The sequence below is a fragment of the Hylobates moloch genome, unplaced genomic scaffold, assembly GCF_009828535.3.
Source record: "Hylobates moloch isolate HMO894 unplaced genomic scaffold, HMol_V3 SCAFFOLD_2, whole genome shotgun sequence".
Lineage (NCBI taxonomy): Eukaryota > Metazoa > Chordata > Mammalia > Primates > Hylobatidae > Hylobates > Hylobates moloch.
In genome coordinates, this window is record NW_026652277.1 from 66,702,493 (window position 1) to 66,720,906 (window position 18,414).

An 18,414-nucleotide genomic window follows, 5' to 3' on the forward strand; every position below is an offset into this window, starting at 1 on the left:
TTCAGCAAGTCTCAATGACATCCTAGTGGGCAGCTTCCCTGCAAGCTTTACCAGTACCCCAGCTGATGGCTTCCAGCTCTCTAGCTCTAATCTGTGGCATGTCAGTGAACTTCTCTATTATCCAGTTGCTATAGTCACATTTGCCCCCAAAAGATCTGCATCTTAGCCTGGTATGGGGGAAGAGGAGGTTAGGAGCTTGTGGGGAGTCTTCTAAGTATGTTCCTTCCTTAGGTACTCTCCATCTACCTTACAGTTAGTGGCTGCTCTCTGCATCTGCTATTTCTATATTCTTTTTGTTTTTTTTTTGAGACAGGATCTCACTCTGTCACCCAGACTGGAAAGCAGTGATGCAATCATGGCTCTCTACAGCCTTAACTTTCTGGGTTCAAGAGCTCCTCCCATCTCAGCCTCCCCAGTGGCTGGGACTACAGGCATGCGCCACCACATCTGGCTAATATAAAAATATATTCTTTTGTACAAACGGGGTCTTGCTATGTTGCCCATGCTGGTCTTGAACTCATTGGCTCAAGAAGTCCTCCTACTTCAGCCTTCCAAAGTGCTGAGAATACAGGCATGAGCCACCACACTCGGCCTTATTCCTATATTCTTTAGGTTCTCTTTACTTCTTTTAGGAGTTAATCTGTGTTAGCAGTTAATAATTTTTTATATTATTCCTGTTCAAATTTCTGGTATGCTTCTGGCTTCTGACTGGATACTGACTGATTACACATACACCCTGGATTTACAAGACCTGAGCTCATATTGTGGCTACCACCTACTGGAAAAAAATTTAACTTTTTTTTTTTTTTTTTTTTTTGGAGACAGAGTCACCCAGGCTGGAATGCAGTGGTGTGATCACAGCTTATTGCAGCCTCAACTACCCAGGCTCAGGCAATCCTCCCACTTCAGCCTCCCAAGTGGCTGGGACTACAGGCATATGCCACCATGCCTGGCTAATTTTTTTTTTTAAGAGATGGGGTCTCACTATGTTGCCCAGTCTGGTGTTGAACTCCTGAGCTCAGACAATCCTCCCACAAGCCACCATGCCCAGCCTTATTTAACTTCTTAGTTTCATTTCTACCCCTTAACAGAGGAAAAAGTAGTCTGCACCTGGAGTTAATTTGTATCAATTTCTGTCATCCCTAGAATGTCCTCTATGTGTACATGAGTAGAATTACCCAAAGTTGCAAAAATCTGACAGATAACCAATAATAATATTTTCACTTCTGTCTTCAATGGAGACTATACTCAGGTGAGTATAGAACATGGGCTTTTAAAGACTAGGCAAGTATGAATGAATAAACGCATACAGGAATGAAAATAAAATTATGTTTTCAATCTTATTTCACTGTTTTACTTGAGTCATGAGCAGCTCCTATTTTCTTCTGCTTATAATTTACCCACATTTGGTGATTCATCTCTTAAGTCTACACAGGCTCTTTAATTATTCCCATGAATTTTCAGTATATGATACAGTATAAGAGCAGAAAGAGTTTCACTTTATTGGAAGGAAATCTGTCTTAAAGTAGCCTCTTACAGTGAACTGTATGTAAAAGTGAGAAATGTCCTTCCCATCCAAAGCTTTTTAACTCTATCTTCAATAGTTTGTATTCGGGATACTAAATTACATTTCAGGGCACACAACTTTGATTTTAGAAATTAACAATAACTGGACCATATCATATATTAAGTGGTTGAGAAAATATTAAAAATTTAGTACCTCAACTTCCTCAAGCTTTTTTTTTTTTTATATTAGTCAAAATGTTATAATTATGGCCGGGCATGGTGGCTCACAGCTGTAATCCCAGGACTTTGGGAGGCCGAGGTGGGCAGAATGCTTGAGTCCAGGAGTTTGAGACCAGCCTAGGCAACATGGCAAAACCCTGTCTCTACTAAAAATATAAAAATTAGCCGAGTCTGGTGGCATGTGCCTGTAGTCCCAGCTACTCGGGAGGCTGAGGCGGGATCGCCTGAGCTCAGGAAGCAGAGGTTTCAGTAAGCCAAGACTGCGCCACTGCACTCCAGACTGGGTGACAGGGTGAGGCATCATCTCAAAAAAATAAAAAATAAAAAAGTTACATTTATGTCATACAAATGTTATTTTATTATAACTACAGTTATTTATACCTTTGGACAAGCATTATATTGCTATCACTTAAAAGATTTCTATCAAGTACAAAAAGAAAATAGTAACAAACACAGAAGGCAGGATAACAGGAAGTAAAATTACAGAACTAAGAGGCAAAGCATTTGGCTTTATTGGTGAACAAAATGTGAGATGTGAATGCTTACTAACATTTTTGACATAGTACATATCCTTTATTTCATGAAAATATCCCCATAACATGTTAAGAAATGCTTTAGAATCCTGAGATTAAAAAACTAATAATATAGAAAGTATGTATCTCCTATATGTATGATTTAAATAACCATATAAGATGGAGCTTTTTTTTTTTTTTTTTTTTTTTTTTTTTTTTTTTTTTGAGATGGAGTCTCGCTCTGTCACCCAGGCTGGAGTGCAGTGGCGCGATCTCGGCTCACTGCAAGCTCCGCCTCCCGGGTTCACACCATTCTCCTGCCTCAGCCTCTCTGAGTAGCTGGGACTACAGGCGCCCGCCACCACGCCCGGCTAATTTTTTGTATTTTTAGTAAAGACGGGGTTTCACCGTGGTCTCGATCTCCTGACCTTGTGATCCGCCCGCCTCGGCCTCCCAAAGTGCTGGGATTACAAGCGTGAGCCACCGTGCCCAGCCAAGATGGAGCTATTTTTAAAAAATACTGTTTTTACTTATTATTAATGATCATTCCTTGAAATCAAGACCTGCTAAGGTATATTTAATGCCAAACAAAACAGAAAAGTTGAAGAAAAATACTACTTCTCTGTAGCATTTTTAATGTGTTTGAGGCACTGAATGAGTACAGAGTCATAAATTACAAGTTGGGAAGTTAGGCTCCAAAGTAACATAGCATCACTCTTGGAATCACTCCCCCTTTTTTTTGGCTACTTTCCACATTCAGGCCTCCTTCTGGACTTAGGCCAAGAAACAATTCTCCTAGAAAGTTTTCTTTCACTTCCTCAGGTTGCATTAAGGAGTCACACAATCTGCTTACATATCAACTTACATACTTTCAGCACAGGCAATATAACATGGTATTGTAGGTATCTGTCATTCCCTCTACATGTAATGGTATTTTAGTACATATATTTGTACTGTCAGCATCTGCAATGCCTGTTACACACAAGGAACTCAATAAATATCGAAAGAATGAATATACAAATAAAGTTACTCAATTCTTCCAATATTCATAGGAAGAACAAGATGAACAGCTACATTTCATCCTTAATATCTTTATGTCTATAGTGTTTCTCAATGAGGGAGTGTTATAGCATATTAGGCAGGACAATTCTTTGTTGTGCAAGACTCTTATGCATCCTGAAAGATATTTAGTATTCCTGGACCATGCTCACTAAAGGCCAGTGATACCCCACAATCATTACAACAATCAAAAATGTCCCCAGATATCCTAAATGACCCCAGTTAAGATTCACTGCATCTGTAACCGTGTGTGTGTGTGTGTGTGTGCGCTCCTACCTCAGCCTCCCAAGTAGCTGTGGCTACAGGTGCTTGCCAGCAAGCCTGGATTTTTTAAAAAATTACATTAGCTTAAAAGCAATTTATCATTTTCAAATACACAAATGAAACAAAAACCAAAAAATACCTGAGACATGCCTTGTGGAATTGGTAAATTTGTAGCTTGAGACATCACTGGCTGCGTTAATGATGAACCAACAGACTGGGAATTTATGGACTAGATAGAGCAAAATAAAAAATAACATTGAAGTGATTCTCATTCCCATACATGAGTACTTCCAGCAGAAATATCAATATGATATTCATATTAATAAACTTACCATTTGCCTCATACTTTTGTTAGCTGAATACAGCTATGTCTTCCCATCTATACTGGAAAGGCCTGTTCCCTATTTATTTTTTATTTTCCAAGGAACTTCCTACAGTACCTTGAACAAGCTCTCAATAAAAGTTGGCCAGACTTAAGACAATTGGTATTTGAACTTAGACATAAAACAGCTATCAATTATGAGCTTTCCACAATTAAAAAAAACTAATATTTTACTTGAAAAATAATTAAAAGGACCAATACATAAGACAACCACTTCATACAAAAAAAGGAAGTCTTGAGTAAGTGTCATATATCAGTAACTATTTTGATCTTCACAAAGAGGGCTAACAAATAGATGAATTTCTGGAGATTTAGATCATTTTTCCCCTCTTAATAAATCTTTACTCAGAAGAATATCCACTAAAGAGCTTACCTGACTACTAAATGATGACCTTCTTTGCACCATCTTCTCATGAGCTGGTAAATGCTGCCTGGGCGGAGTGCTCGTATCCGTCGGGATCTTGGTTGGTGTTGCTGAAGTTAGTCAACAATATCAGAAGAGCATTAGTACTTTATAAAATATAGTTTTTAAAGATTAATCTCAAAATGTATTTCAGTTAATAAAAATGGCTTTTGAATTATTTTTCCAAACCATTCAATGAAAGTGAAGTCCATGACAGATGATTCAGTGTAGTTACTGCTATCTTTTTATGAGCACAAAGAAAGTATTTGAAATAGGAAAATTTTAAATACAAAAAGTTACTAATTTAATGACAATTATACAAGTCTTCATAAAGAGAAGACAATAAAAAACTTTCAAAAAAGCAAACCTAAGAACACTTACTGGCCCTACAGTAAAAAACACAATATAATAGTTACCTTTCTTTTTGAGGGATGATTAAGAACACCCCCACCACCATTACCACCTATATATTTTAATAGGCTACGTGAAGAACTTAATTCTTTGCTAAAAGTGGGCAATGTGCCTTTAATTCACTGGAAAGGTTAATACATTTCAGAAATGTAAAAACCTATAATTTTAAAGAAGCATTTGATGAGAAATGCTGATATAAGTAACTAAAAGTTTAGTTAGTTACTTTAAAGGAAGTCTGCTTTGAAGCAAGGGTACTCACAGGAAGGGTCTGAGACTGCCGTGTGAGATGATTTTCTTGAACTCCGAGAAGAGGCAGAAGGGGTTGGGCTGTGATCAAATCTTTCCAATGCTTCCTTGAGACTGACTGTGTTTATACGATTATCTGACCCAGAATCTTGGCTCTATGGAGACAGAGTAAAATAAATGTTTTCTTGTGGTTCAGTTCAGAGATCTCAAATTCACAATACTGTTAACAACAACAACAAAAAAATCAGTTTTTGTCTATAACAAGGCAAAAGTACCTGTATGTATACACATGTAAAGAAATGAAAATTTATGTGTTATAGCCAGAAAGTTTTGGCTTCATTTTCTATTTAAAGAAACAGAAGAAGAATGAAGTTGGAATCTCTTACACCATATACAAAAATTAACTCAAGACCAGGTGTGGTGGCTCACACCTGTAATCCCAGCACTTTGGGAAGCTGAGGCAGGTGGATCACCTGAGGTCAGGAGTTTGAGACCAGCCTGGCCAACATGGTGAAACCCCGTCTCTACCAAAAATACAAAAATTAGCCAGGCATGGTGGTAGGTGCCTGTGATCCCAGCTACTCGGGCGGCTGAGGCAGGAGAATCCCCTGAACCGAGGAGGCGGATGATGTAGTGAGCTGAGATCTTGCCACTGCATTCCAGCCTGGGCAAAAGAGCGAGACTCCATCTCAGAAAAAAAAAAAAAAAAACTAACTCAAAATGAATCAGAGACCTAAACATTAACAGCTAAAACTACATAACTCTTACAAGAAAACACAGGGGAGAAAGCCAGGTGAATGCCTGTGGTGCCAACTACCCAGGAAGCTGAGGCAAGAGAATTGCTTAAAGCCCAGGAGCTAGAGTTTCATAGTTTCATACAGTGATACTAATCTTTCCCATCACCAATGTTTCTTTCTCCATCAGCTCATTCTCATCAGTATACAAACATGCTGTTATTTCTCCCAACTTAAAAAAAAAAGGCAAAAACTTCCTTTAAGCCCACTTTCCCTTCCTACCACTGCCCCATTTCTCTTTGTAGCAAAACCCCTCCCTATTCACTGTCCCTAATTCCCCCATCCTGGAAAATTGTCTTTTAAACCAATTCTAATCATGCTTTCACTCACACTACTACCCCATAAAATCTGTTCTTATTGATCACCAATGAATTAAATGTTAAAGTCAATGCTCAGTTCTCAACACTCATCTAAAATTTAACTTATTTCAGCTGAATCTGATAAAGTTGATCATTCACTCCTCACTGATAACTCTTGTCTTCTAAGTAACTTCCTGGTTTTATTCCTAACTTACTAGCTATTACCCCCCGTTGTTGACTCTTCCTTGTCTCCATCACCTCTTAATACTGGAGTGCTCCAAGACACGCCCATCCCCTTGGTGATCCCATCAAAATTCACAATTTTCAAAGCATCCACACATTGAAGTTTCTCAAAAATATCTCAGAAGGACCTCGTCCCTAAACCCCAGGTGGATCATGATGCTGGCAGTAAACATGGTGGGAAAGTAGACATAGCTGGAGTGTATTTTGGAAATAGGGCTAATTTAGGATTTACTAGGATTGAATCTTTGCATAAGGGAAAAAGAAGGATAATTAATCTCTGTATTACTTCAGTTTTCATAATGGTCCCCTAATCAAGGAACCCTAGATTTTAAGAACTTTTCTCAGAAAATAATGTCTTTTACCAAAACATACTATGTCTTCTTCTTCTAAACATACAAAACCTCTTTGGAAAAGTTCTTTCACGTGGGATCCATGAAAGCAGGGAAGTTGTTTGCATTATTCAGTGCTATATTCTCAGTATCTAGATCCATGCCGGGTAGAAGGTACTTTATAACATTTGTCGAATGACTGAATGACATCCACCATATTGTCCCCTGGAATGCTGCCTATTTAACTCAAGTTTTATATAGATTTTTGACTCTTTTCATTCTGCTTATTTTCTGCAGGTCCAAAAATACTGTGGTAGGCAATTTCTGACATGGCTCACAATTCCTGCCTTCTGGTATTCATGCCCTTGCATAATCCTCCCATCTTAAGTGTGGGCTGGATCTACTGATTTCCTTCTATAATGCATAGAATAGACAAAAGTGGTGAGATATCAATTCTGTGATTAGGTTACAAAAGACTGTGACTTCCATCTTGCAGGTAGTTTCTCTCCCTGGCTCATCTTGCATGTTTGCTCTGATGGAAAAGGTCACCTGGAAAGGAACTGAGGATAGCCTTCAGGCAGCAAGAAACCAAGGCCCTCAGTCCAACTGCCCATGAGGAACTGAAGCGTGCCAGCAACCACTAAGTGAGGTGGAAATAGATTCCACCTCAGTTGAACTTTGAGATGACTGTGGCTCCCACCAACACCTTGATTACAGCCTCATGACAGAATCTGAAGTAGAGGGTCCAGCTAAACTGTGCCTGGACTCTTGACTCACCAAACTAGGAGATAATAAGTGTGTTGTTTTGTATCACTAAATTTTGGAGTAAGTTGTTACACAGCTATAGATAACTAATATACTACACTTCTGACCTGATATAACAAAAAAGAAACCAGAGTTCCAATTCTTACTATAATTTCCCAGCCAGTGTCTTTAGAGAAGATTTTTTTTCCCCTCTTGAAACCCCAATTTCAGTATTTTCAAAGTGGGGATATTACCTACCTGATAAAAATATCTGAAGTGTAAATTATATTTCACAATTCATATAAATAACCTAGCCAGAGACTAGTACATCACTGGGAATAAATGGTAGTTTTAATCTGAGATCAGATATCTCTCATCCAGTTTTCTTTTTAGAGGCAGGTGAGACTCTAAAATATTAAATTAAAAATAAGTAGTAAAGTATAATCACATCCCTGTTATAAGTGAGGAAATAAAATATTTTTGAAAACTAGTTTCCCTATTAATTGAGTTTCATCTTTTATTGGGGAGAAATTAAAAATAATTTTTTTTTTAAATTATAAGAAACATACTTTGTCAGCAGCTGTCTCAGGAAGAGACTCTTCAATGCCAAGTTCTCGTCGTCTTTCAGCCCTAACTTCTGCATAACTACAAATGGAAAAAATAATCAAATTTTAGTGTTTGGTCATTCATTTAAAATACTGCACAGCTGTAACTATTCGGTGTTGTTATGTGTCTCATCTGTTCATCTAGACTATTTGCTATGTGCTACACAAACTTAAAATATACCTATAATGTCTTAATTTAACTTGCATTTTTCTAGGTATCTTAAAGTTTCATACACTGCTGTAAATGATCCATAACCACATAATACTTAAATTAAGAAAAGCTAAATAAAGGAAGTGTATGCTTATCTACCTACAGTTTTCCTTTTACATGACTGACACTACTGCATAAATGACAGTAACAACTTCTGCTGTAAAGCACAAAATTTATATCAAGGCTTATATATCTATATCATTCCTATATTATATTTATATATAATGCCTATAAGTAAATTTAATAATATATTGAAAGGATCTATCAGCAATTGAGAAAAGAGCACTTTGTAGTTCTTTAACAACTTACGCATAAAAGTTACATTGCCAAAATCATCATAGGATGTTACAATAATTCAGAAATTCTCTAAAAGAATTATTACCTTACTACAGTGTGAGTACAAACAATAAACTCTGGCCTTGAATTCCACTGATGGTAAGTGATGTAATAATGAGTCTGAAGCCAAATCCACTGTTGCCCTTTAGTCAGGAACCTATAATAACATGATTTGCCTTTCCCATATTGCATTACTAAAAGGAAAATAGAAAAATATTTTTTCTTTAATTCATATTATATAAAGATTCTGTTTTTTAACCAAAAGCTATCATTTACATTTAAGTTTACACATACTATTATTTTTCTGGCCTTTTGATAACATATATGTCCATGTGAAAATGTTATTCTTTAGAGCTAGTTTAAGGTCCCAAGCAATTATCAGATCTACAGTGCCCAAGTCACAGCTAGTCACTGCTGATCTTACAATCTTTCCATACACAATTAATACTTAAGAATTCACACTGCTGACTTCCTCTTGCCTAGATATACAGAGGGTAATAACAATAAATAATCACCCCTGAGTTTTTTCTCCTAACTACTCTGGCAGGCACAGAATCTTTGAAGCATTTAATTTTAAACCTTAACCAAAATCAAAATAACTTCACTGTCTGAAGTAACTGAGTGCAGTAACTGCCAAAACATGTGCTGTGGATTTTAAATTCTGAAGCCTTTTAACAGATATTAAACAAAAAAATGGGTTTTGGGCTGGGTGTGGTGGCTCACGCCTGTAATCTCAGTACTTTGGGAAGCAGAGGTGGGCGGATCACTTGAGGTCAGGAGTTTGAGACCACCCTGGCCGACATAGTGAAATCCCATCTGTACTGAAAATACAAAAATTAGCCAGGCATGGTGGCACGTGCCTGTAATCCCAGCTACTCAAGAGGCTGAGGCAAGAGAATGACTTGAACCCGGGAGGTGGAGGTTGCAGTGAGCTGAGACACGCCACTGCACTCCAGCCTGGGTGACAAAGCAGGACTCCATCTCAAAAAAAAAAAAAAAAAAAAAGGGTTTGTAGTTAAATTAATTTGGGAAACGTTTTGTTAAATAGGTGTCTTCAGTTTTCTCAAAACCTGAGTATGCATGTACAGATTCTCTGAGGGATTATGAAGTGTTTCCCCGTCTTCCTTGACTATAAAGTCTTTTTTTTTTATGGACTAACATTCGGTGGAACAAACCTTAGGAAATGCTAGTCAAGAATCTCTCAATCTGTCCCCCGACCCCCCAACCCCACCGCCACCACCTCTCACTCTCTAAGGAGGAAATCAAGGTCTACAAACAAACTTGCTGTCCAAAGTTACCCAGCTAGTTAATAGAGGTATCAGCTCTTTACACAACGTCATGGTGCTTAATGCCCACATCTTTTGTGCTGAAATGACTTTACTCTGAAAATTTTCCATAGAGTTAATGCTGTTATACAACCTGCTTCATTTTTGTACAGAGAGGTTTATAACAGCAGCATAAAATGTCATGAAAAGGTCTAAAATATCTAGTTAGGCTTTAGTGAACACTCAAGAGGGTAAGCATCTGGGAGGAGGATCAGAGAAGCAAATAAAATATATCATGAAGACAAACCTCATCATTAAAACAAACTTCTAAAATAAATACATGTGATAAAAAGAGTAGGCCTAGGCTCCAATCCTGTCTCTGCCACCAATGAGCTATGAAATTATGAGTGAATTACTTAGCCTTATTGTGTTCTCAGCTTACTCATGAAGATAATAATAGTATCTACCTTTTAGAACTGTGATGGAGATGCTGGGCGTGGTGGCTCACGCTTGTAATCTCAGCACTTTGGGAGGCCGAGGCGGGCGGATCACGAGGTCAGGAGATCGAGACCACGGTGAAACCCCGTCTCTACTAAAAATACAAAAAATTAGCCAGGCATGGTGGCGGGTGCCTGTAGTCCCAGCTACTCCGAGAGGCTGAGCCAGGAGAATGGTGTGAACCCGGGAGGCAGAGCTTGCAGCGAGCCGAGATTGCGCCACTGCACTCCAGCCTGGGTGACGGGGCGAGACTCCGTCTCAAAAAAAAAAAAAAAAGAACTGTGATGGAGAATAATGGAGATAATAGATGTAAAGTGTTTAGAACAGTGCCTGGTACAAAGGATGATAATGCTCCTGCTCTAACAACAATAATAATAAGCAGATAACACCAAGCACTCACTATGAGCTTTCTAAGACAGATTTTTCCAAACATGTACCTAGCTCCTGAAAAGATTCACATGCCTCAAAATCAAGATTTAGGAAACAATACTCCAAAAGTTTGAAGTATTACAATTTTCAAAGGAATCTACTGCTCTTACTCCAGATATAGAGCTCACATGCTTCAGAACAAGGTGTATTAGATGCAATATTATAAAATTCTACTTATTATAAAAATAGGAACAAGTTTAATTTAAACTTGATCTATGATTCCTACTAGATTGGTTACATACATAAAGCAAAATCTTTTAGCATATTTCAAAAATGTGAAAATGATTATAAATCTGTGTCTTACTACCTATCATTTCAGGACAGGACTTCTGCTTATATAAACAGTTATTATCACCAGAAATGTTAAAATCTACTTACAGTGCTCATGACATTTTGCCAAATTTTCTAGGTCATCCACATGATAGTAATCATAGCCTGATGTTCCCAGAACTTCAAATGGCAAATACCCTATTATGGGTGGTGCCCTAAATTACACAGAAAACAATCATTATTATAAGTTTTTCCTTAATAAGAAATATTCCAACTAGAAATAAAATGGGGGGGGGGGCTTTATTTCTCAAAAAATGGGAACAGGTTTCAAAGTCCTAATTTAAAAAAAAGTTTGCCCTTGATCCATTAATTTCAAGAATTATATAACATGACTATTACCTTTTCATGGAATTTAAAAATGGAATTACCTGTGATCTAGAAACAGAAACTTCCATTCTAAACTATGTCTAGATGTAAACTCTTCATTGGGTTCTTCAACAGTGCACATTTCCTACAAATAAATAATTAAAATTTATAAATACTTTGTGTCCTTAAGAATATTAAATATTGCTACATATAAAAATAAGTCATGGCCAGGTGTGGTGGCTCACACCTGTAATCCTAGCACTTTGGGAGGCTGAGGTGGGCAAATCACTTAGGTCAGGAGTTTGAGACCAGCCTGGCCAACACGGTGAAACCCGATTTCTACTAAAAATACAAAACATAGCAGGGCACGGTGGCGGGCACCTGTAATCCCAGCTATTCGGCAGGCTGAGGCAGCAGAATCACTTGAACCCAGGAGGTGGAGGCTAAATAAATAAATAAATAGTCATTACTAGATAACTTTTCCTAAATAAGTTAGTTGTTTCTATGTATGTATGTATATATTTACTTATTTCTTTGTTTGAGACAGGGTCTCACCCTGTCACTCAGGCTGAAGTACAGTGGTGTGATCTCAGCTCACTGCAGCCTCAACATCCTAGGCTCAAGCGATCCTCCTGCCTCAGCTTCCCAAGTAGCTAGGACTATAGTGATGCACCACCACGCCTGGCTAATTTTTGTATTTTTATTTGTAGAGGTGGGGGTCTCACTATGTTGTCTAGGCTGGTCTTCAACTCCTGGGCTCAAGCAACCTGCCCACCACAGCCTCCCAAAGTGCTGGGATTCTAGGCATAAGCTAAAATGCAGGCCCTTCTAAACAAGTTAATACATTTTAATTTTCCAGTACTAAAGAATGTGGTAATAAATAACCTTTAGATGCAAGCTTTTGGGTGGGTACTTCTCACTCTACACATTTTCCATTCACACATGCCTATAAACCCTTATTCAAAATTCAAACCCCTCTCCTGAATTACAGTTCCATATTTCCAAATATCTGAATGTCCTCATACATCTCAAATTCAATATGTCCTAAAATAAACTAATTGCTTTACTCCTCACACCCAGTCACACAATTTTCCATATTATTCTATACATGTATAGTGGCCACTGTCTAGAAATCTGATAGTTAAAAAAACATACTCTTTCATTTTTACCTTTCATCATCTAAGTGGCCATTACTAAATCTTTTCCATTTCATCTAAGTATTTAAAAAATCAATTCTATCTCATCCATCTTGAGTGCATTGGTTTAGACCCCTGCCATCACTGATTTGCTACAGTGTTCACCAGTCTCCCTGTCCTTCAACTCATCTTCTCTTCTAGGGCCACAATTACCTTACCAATACTCAAATATTATACGACTTCCCTGCTAAAAAACCTTCAATGGTTCCTTGTGCTAAACTCTCTTCAGCGTGGAGAAATAAACAAGAAAGAAACAAATTTTATTTCTGGTTTCTGATTACTTTTCTAGCCTTACCTCCCACTATCTCTTCCCCCTCCACACACTAACCTTAGACTCTAGTCATACTAAACAATGTATTCCACTCTGCCTCTGTGTCCCTGACTGACCTGCAGCACACTGTAATAGTTGAGAGCTTGGGCTTTCAGAAAAAAACAATTATTAATTAATAGAATCAAGTCCTAGTTTCATCACTAATAGCTGAGACTTTGGGCAAATAACTTAACTTCCCTAAGCCTCTGTTTCCTTATAATGTAAAATGAGGGAGCGTAATAATGTCTACCTTATAGGGTTGTCATAAGAATTAATGAGATAATGCATGTAAAATACACAGCATGTAGTAAGCACTCAAATGTTAACAACTATTATTTCATTAAGATCAAAACAAACCAAGCAAGACTGGCTTAAGATCTTCTATTAATTCAGTACTTTGTCCTATACTATGATGTCCCCCCAAATGTATTTGAGACAGAGGGAGACTCTGTCTCAAAATAAAATGCAAACACAGTTCACTGCAGCCTCGACCTCCTGGGCTCAAATGATCCTCCCGCCTCAGCCTCTTGAGTAAGTGAGACCACAGGTGTGTAACACCATGCCTGGCTAATTTTTTGTATTTTTTGTAGAGATGGGGTCTTGTCATGTTGCCCAGGCTGGTCTCAAACTACTGGGCTCAGGCAATCCTCTCGCCTTGCTCTCCCAAAGTGCTGGGATTACAGGCATGAGTCACCTTGCCCGGCCCCGCCTAAATTTTAAATCTTAGCCTGGCTGCCTCTTTTCAGTCAGTTTCTAGTGGTTGAACTCTTTCACTTTCCCACTTCCCTACTTAACATCTGTTTGTTGGGTCCAGGAAATAAAAATAAGATACTTAATTTTACATTTGAAAAGGTAAGTTATATGTGGCAAAGAGCCACTTGTACATTTCAAATAAAAATTTAAAAGTGACCTTCTAAAAATAAAGATTCCAAAAACCTAGATTTTTGGACTTTCCCTTTTAATAGAGATAATGAATAACACACAAAAGGATCCTAAAATCTTCCACAAAAGTAGGGCAATATTGGTATATGATAATCACTGGTTAACTGCAAAGGATATATACTAAAAAATTAGTTATACAATTTAATGAGTGTCTTGATAACTCGTCGTTTCAAAAATATTATCATGCATATTTAATGACTACATAGCCATTCCACCTCAATGTCTGCAGGAAGTTTCAGGCAGTTCTAACCATATGAACTGAAATCCCCTTTGGGAAATAAAATTAGAAACATACCTTGATGAACTGAGGTGTAGCTAACCTGACAGTAGCTACAAAACAAACTCTATCTTCATAAGATGGCCTATGTGTGCGTTGTATAGTTCCTTCAAAACCATTGTGTGCTGAAGAGGATACTAAAACAATAGGGAAATATGTATCATCAGTTATGCCAGCAAAACCTAATTGTTACTGATATTCAAACATCTATGTCTTTAAGAGCATAGAAAAATAACAAGTTAAAACACATTGTGAGAGAAGCATTTTAACTCACCACTGTTTAAAGATTTGAAATTTCCTATAAATTTTACATATTCATAGGTAGATGGCTCCTTTGGGTCTATTGTTCCTCGGAGCATATGACAACAGAATTCTAACTGATTTTTTGCTGAAATAAAGAGATTTAAAAAATCACATATTTGTGATATAAAACAATGATTGATATACCATATTAAATAAGATCATAAAAGTTGTGTAAGTTTACAAACATTATTTTCCCCAACAGAAGTCGTCAATGACATTTAGTTCATAAAAGTAGAGTACCTTCAGGAGAGGACCTCACTTTGTCTTTAACAGAAAAAATAGATTTTCTGGTGCAAACAACTTAAGTTTCCCTGTTTTTATCTACTCATCCTTTTCATTCTTTACTCACTTTCAAAGGAAAGTTTTGCTTCACATTCTAAAGCTAATCCTTCCATCTCTACTATTTATAGTCTTTCCTATTTTCTCTAGGACCCGGGCCACATCACTGTTGCTTATTCCTTTAGCATCTACACCTTTGGGTCCTTACTTTCTTCTTTTTTTTGAGACAGGGTCTTGATTTGTCACCCAGGCTGGAGTGCAGTGGCATGATCACAGCTCACTGTGGCATCGAACTCCTGGGCTCAAGTGAGCCCCCTGCCTCAGCCTACCAAGTACCCAAGACTACAGGTGTGAGCCACCATGCTTGGCTAATTTTTAATTTTTTGTAGAAATGGGGTCTCACTATGTTGCCCAGGCTGGTTACAAGCTTCTAGGCTCAAGCGATCCTCCTGCCTCAACCTCCCAAAGTGGTGGGATTATAGGCAAGAGCCACTGCACCTGGCCAAGGGTCCTTACTATCTACTTTTAAATTTGTTCAGGTCTTCCATCTGAAACAAAGGAGTTTTGCTAATTATTTTGGTATTATAGATCTCCTTCCTTTTCATTATGGGCTCCATCTTCCATATATTCATTTCCCTTAACTTCACACACCGTGGCTTTCATCCTTACACCTCTACAGCAATTATTCTTCTCAAGATTACTAACATTTGTATTGTTAACTTCAATGGTTTTTCATTTCCACTTCTTCTTAAAAGTCATCCTTTGTCATTCCCACAGCATAAATTTACCTTCCTACCTTACTGACTATTCCTATCTCTTCTGCTAATCCATTTTCATACTAGGGGTTTTCACAAAGGTTCTTCTGATCCTAAATCTCTCTCTCCAACTCTAGCATTTTATGTGAGACAAAGTTACCTATCATTTGCTTTCAGGACATTCGTACTTGATTGTCCCATCAGTAACTTAAATTCAAAATATTTGAAAGTGAATTTATCTTTCTTTCAAGCTCCCTTCGTCTATGTATGCTTATTTCCCAAGTTAGAAACTGTATCAATTTGGTCTCTTCCTATCACAAGTCCCAAACCTAATCTGTCACCAAGACCTGCTACTTATTTCACCAAGGAAGCCTGCCAATTTAGTGCAGTTGCAAATTACCTTGCATTTAGGTAACCGAAATATGTATTCATTATGCCTCCACAGTCTGCCACTCTGATTCAGTCTTGTCTATTACTCTTAGACTTGTAACTACTTTCATGGTATTATTTCGGCACTCAAGGACTTACTAGTCCTTAACACCTTTCTTTGCTCACTACTTCAAGCTTATATTCTTCAGTTATTATCATCATAGATGGCTTTTTCATCTAACCTAACAGGTTCAAAGTCTAACTATCTTCAACCTTCCCCACTGATGATTCTTAGTCAGTTGGTCACCTGAGCCTACCACATCAAGTCCTATTGAGTTTACACACTTAACAGTCATATACTTTCCTCTCCATCCTTTTTTTTTTTTTGAGACAAAGTCTCGCTCTGTCACCCAGGCTGGACTACAGTGACATGATCGCAGCTCACTGCAACCTCTGCCTCCTGGGCTCAAGTGATCCTCCAGCTCAGCCTCTTGAGTAGCAGGAACAACAGACATGTGTCACCACACCCCAGCCAATTTTTTTATTTCTCTTTATTGTATAGACGGTGTTTCACCATGTTGCCCATGCTGGTCTTGAACTCCTGGGCTCAAGCAATCTGCCTGCCTTGGCCTCCCAAAGTGCTGAGATTATAGGCATGAACAACTGTGCTCAGCCCATCCTTACTTTTATTGCTAGGATTATATGGTTTTCCTTTTTGTCTCCAGTCTGGTCCTTTTCAAAATTTTCTCCCTGAGTGATTTTTTTAATCTCCCAAACCAGATGACGAAAATGGCAGCAACTTTTATAAGCAAGGTACTGCTGCTCTTTCTAGGCCAGAGATGCTGGTGAAAGATGCTTTCACTGCAATGAAGACCTGGACCTCCATGAGGCAGAACAGCTGTTACAGGAAAAGTAGTAATAGTTACTGTACCAGGCAGTATGGCCAGCTTGATCATCAGAATGGTCTGATCCATAAGATCTCTGGTTGTGTTTAACTGAACCCTAGGAATGAAACTGAGGAGTAACTCCATAAAGCTATCACTTGATTTGTATAGTACGAAATCTGCAGGTCAGGTGAGCACAGCCTGAGTTGAGCCACTATGATGAGAAATCCAGGGCTCTTCTTATTCAGCTCTCAGACTCAGGGCCTCTTTATGAAGCAGAAGCCAGGTAGGCCTGGGGTAGGCAACCCACTGCTCCAAGTCTTCTTCCTAGCCTTCTCCAAATCAACTTCCCACTATTTACCTGATTTTGTTTTTCCTTTTTTTGCAGACAGCAAAACTACCCAAATCTCCTTCACTGGCTCTCTACTCTGTAAAAAATAAAACTCAAATTCCTTAGCCCCTTTATAATTCTGTCCTTATTCCTTCTCTAGACACAAATTTTACCACCTGTACAATCTCAACTTCATTATGGCCAAAATGACCTACCGAATTTTCTAAGCAATTTTCCCTGTGTTTTAACTTGTGTTTATTCTTTTGGCATGAAACTTTCTTTTTCCTGGGGCAAGAACTCTTTTGTATATCATTTGTTTAACTAGGAGATCAGCAAGCCATTTAATTAAGACTTTTCTTAAGTATTCTTGCCATTTTCATTCCTGTTCTTGGAAGCAGAAGCCTAAGCTCTTTCTGCCAAAGGCTTTTATTTAGTTCTCCAGCCAATTTTATTCTTAGTAGGGTTTTCAAAGCAAATGCCTTCTCCTTTGTCTTCCTATTGCTATCTCCAAAGGGTTCCACCTTTCTTTCTTTTTTTTGAGACAGAGTCTCGCTGTATCGCCCAGGCTGGAATGCAGTGGTGTGATCCTGGCTCATTGCAAGCTCAGCCTCCGGGGTTCAAGCAATTCTCCTACCTCAGTCTCCCAAGTAGCTGAGACTACTGAGCATGCACTACCATGCTCAGTTAATTTTTGGTACAGTTAATTTTTGGTAGAGATGGGGTTTCGCCATGTTGGCCAGGCTGGTCTCAAACTCCTAGCTTCAAATGATCCGTCCGCCTCAGCCTCCCAAACTACTGGGATTACAGGCATGAGCTACCAGGCCCGGCTGGATCCCACCTTTCTAATTTTTCTCTCCTTGTTCTATATATTTACCTCAAGCTTTCCATTCCATCCATGGCTTCAAATACTAATTGTAGGCATCTATTATATCCAGCCTAAATCTTTCTAAGTACCAGACTAGAGTGGCCTAATGGTCAATGTCATATAAACTTGGTTTTAAAACAAGGCTTGAAATGAATTCTCCAAGTCTAGTTTTTCTCAACTCTCGCTGAAAGCCCATCCACTCTTATCAAAGTTATAGATACATACAAATTTGTGTGTGTGCGTGTGTGTGTGTGTATGTGTATATCTCAATTTTTAGACAGTATGCTACAGAATTTGAGGATTCAAATACAAAGAATCTTTAAGATAATGTCAGTATTAGCAGATGAGACACATTTAAAAATAATGAAAAAGGTGATTAAAGAAGGTATCTAATAGCTAATGGCCAAATGTACTGCTGTAACAATTCTGGATTTTATACAGGGTAATATATGAAGAAAATGAGGTACTCCAGTCAAATAAATTTGTCAATG

General features: G+C 38.1%; 1 protein-coding gene across 7 annotated transcripts in view; it reads right to left on the minus strand.

The window, feature by feature from the left end:
- Positions 1-18,414, minus strand: part of CLOCK (clock circadian regulator) — a 118,337-nt gene that overhangs the window by 14,717 nt on the left and 85,206 nt on the right. For all 7 annotated transcript variants that reach the window (XM_058434363.1, XM_032151348.2, XM_058434345.1 and 4 more), the window contains 9 exons: positions 14,412-14,525; positions 14,156-14,274; positions 11,475-11,557; positions 11,155-11,261; positions 8,631-8,778; positions 8,002-8,077; positions 5,037-5,178; positions 4,337-4,437; positions 3,721-3,810 (listed from right to left, as the gene is read on the minus strand). In XM_058434363.1, coding sequence (XP_058290346.1) covers positions 3,721-3,810; positions 4,337-4,437; positions 5,037-5,178; positions 8,002-8,077; positions 8,631-8,778; positions 11,155-11,261; positions 11,475-11,557; positions 14,156-14,274; positions 14,412-14,525 — 980 coding nt within the window. The remainder of the gene's footprint in view (positions 1-3,720; positions 3,811-4,336; positions 4,438-5,036; positions 5,179-8,001; positions 8,078-8,630; positions 8,779-11,154; positions 11,262-11,474; positions 11,558-14,155; positions 14,275-14,411; positions 14,526-18,414) is intronic.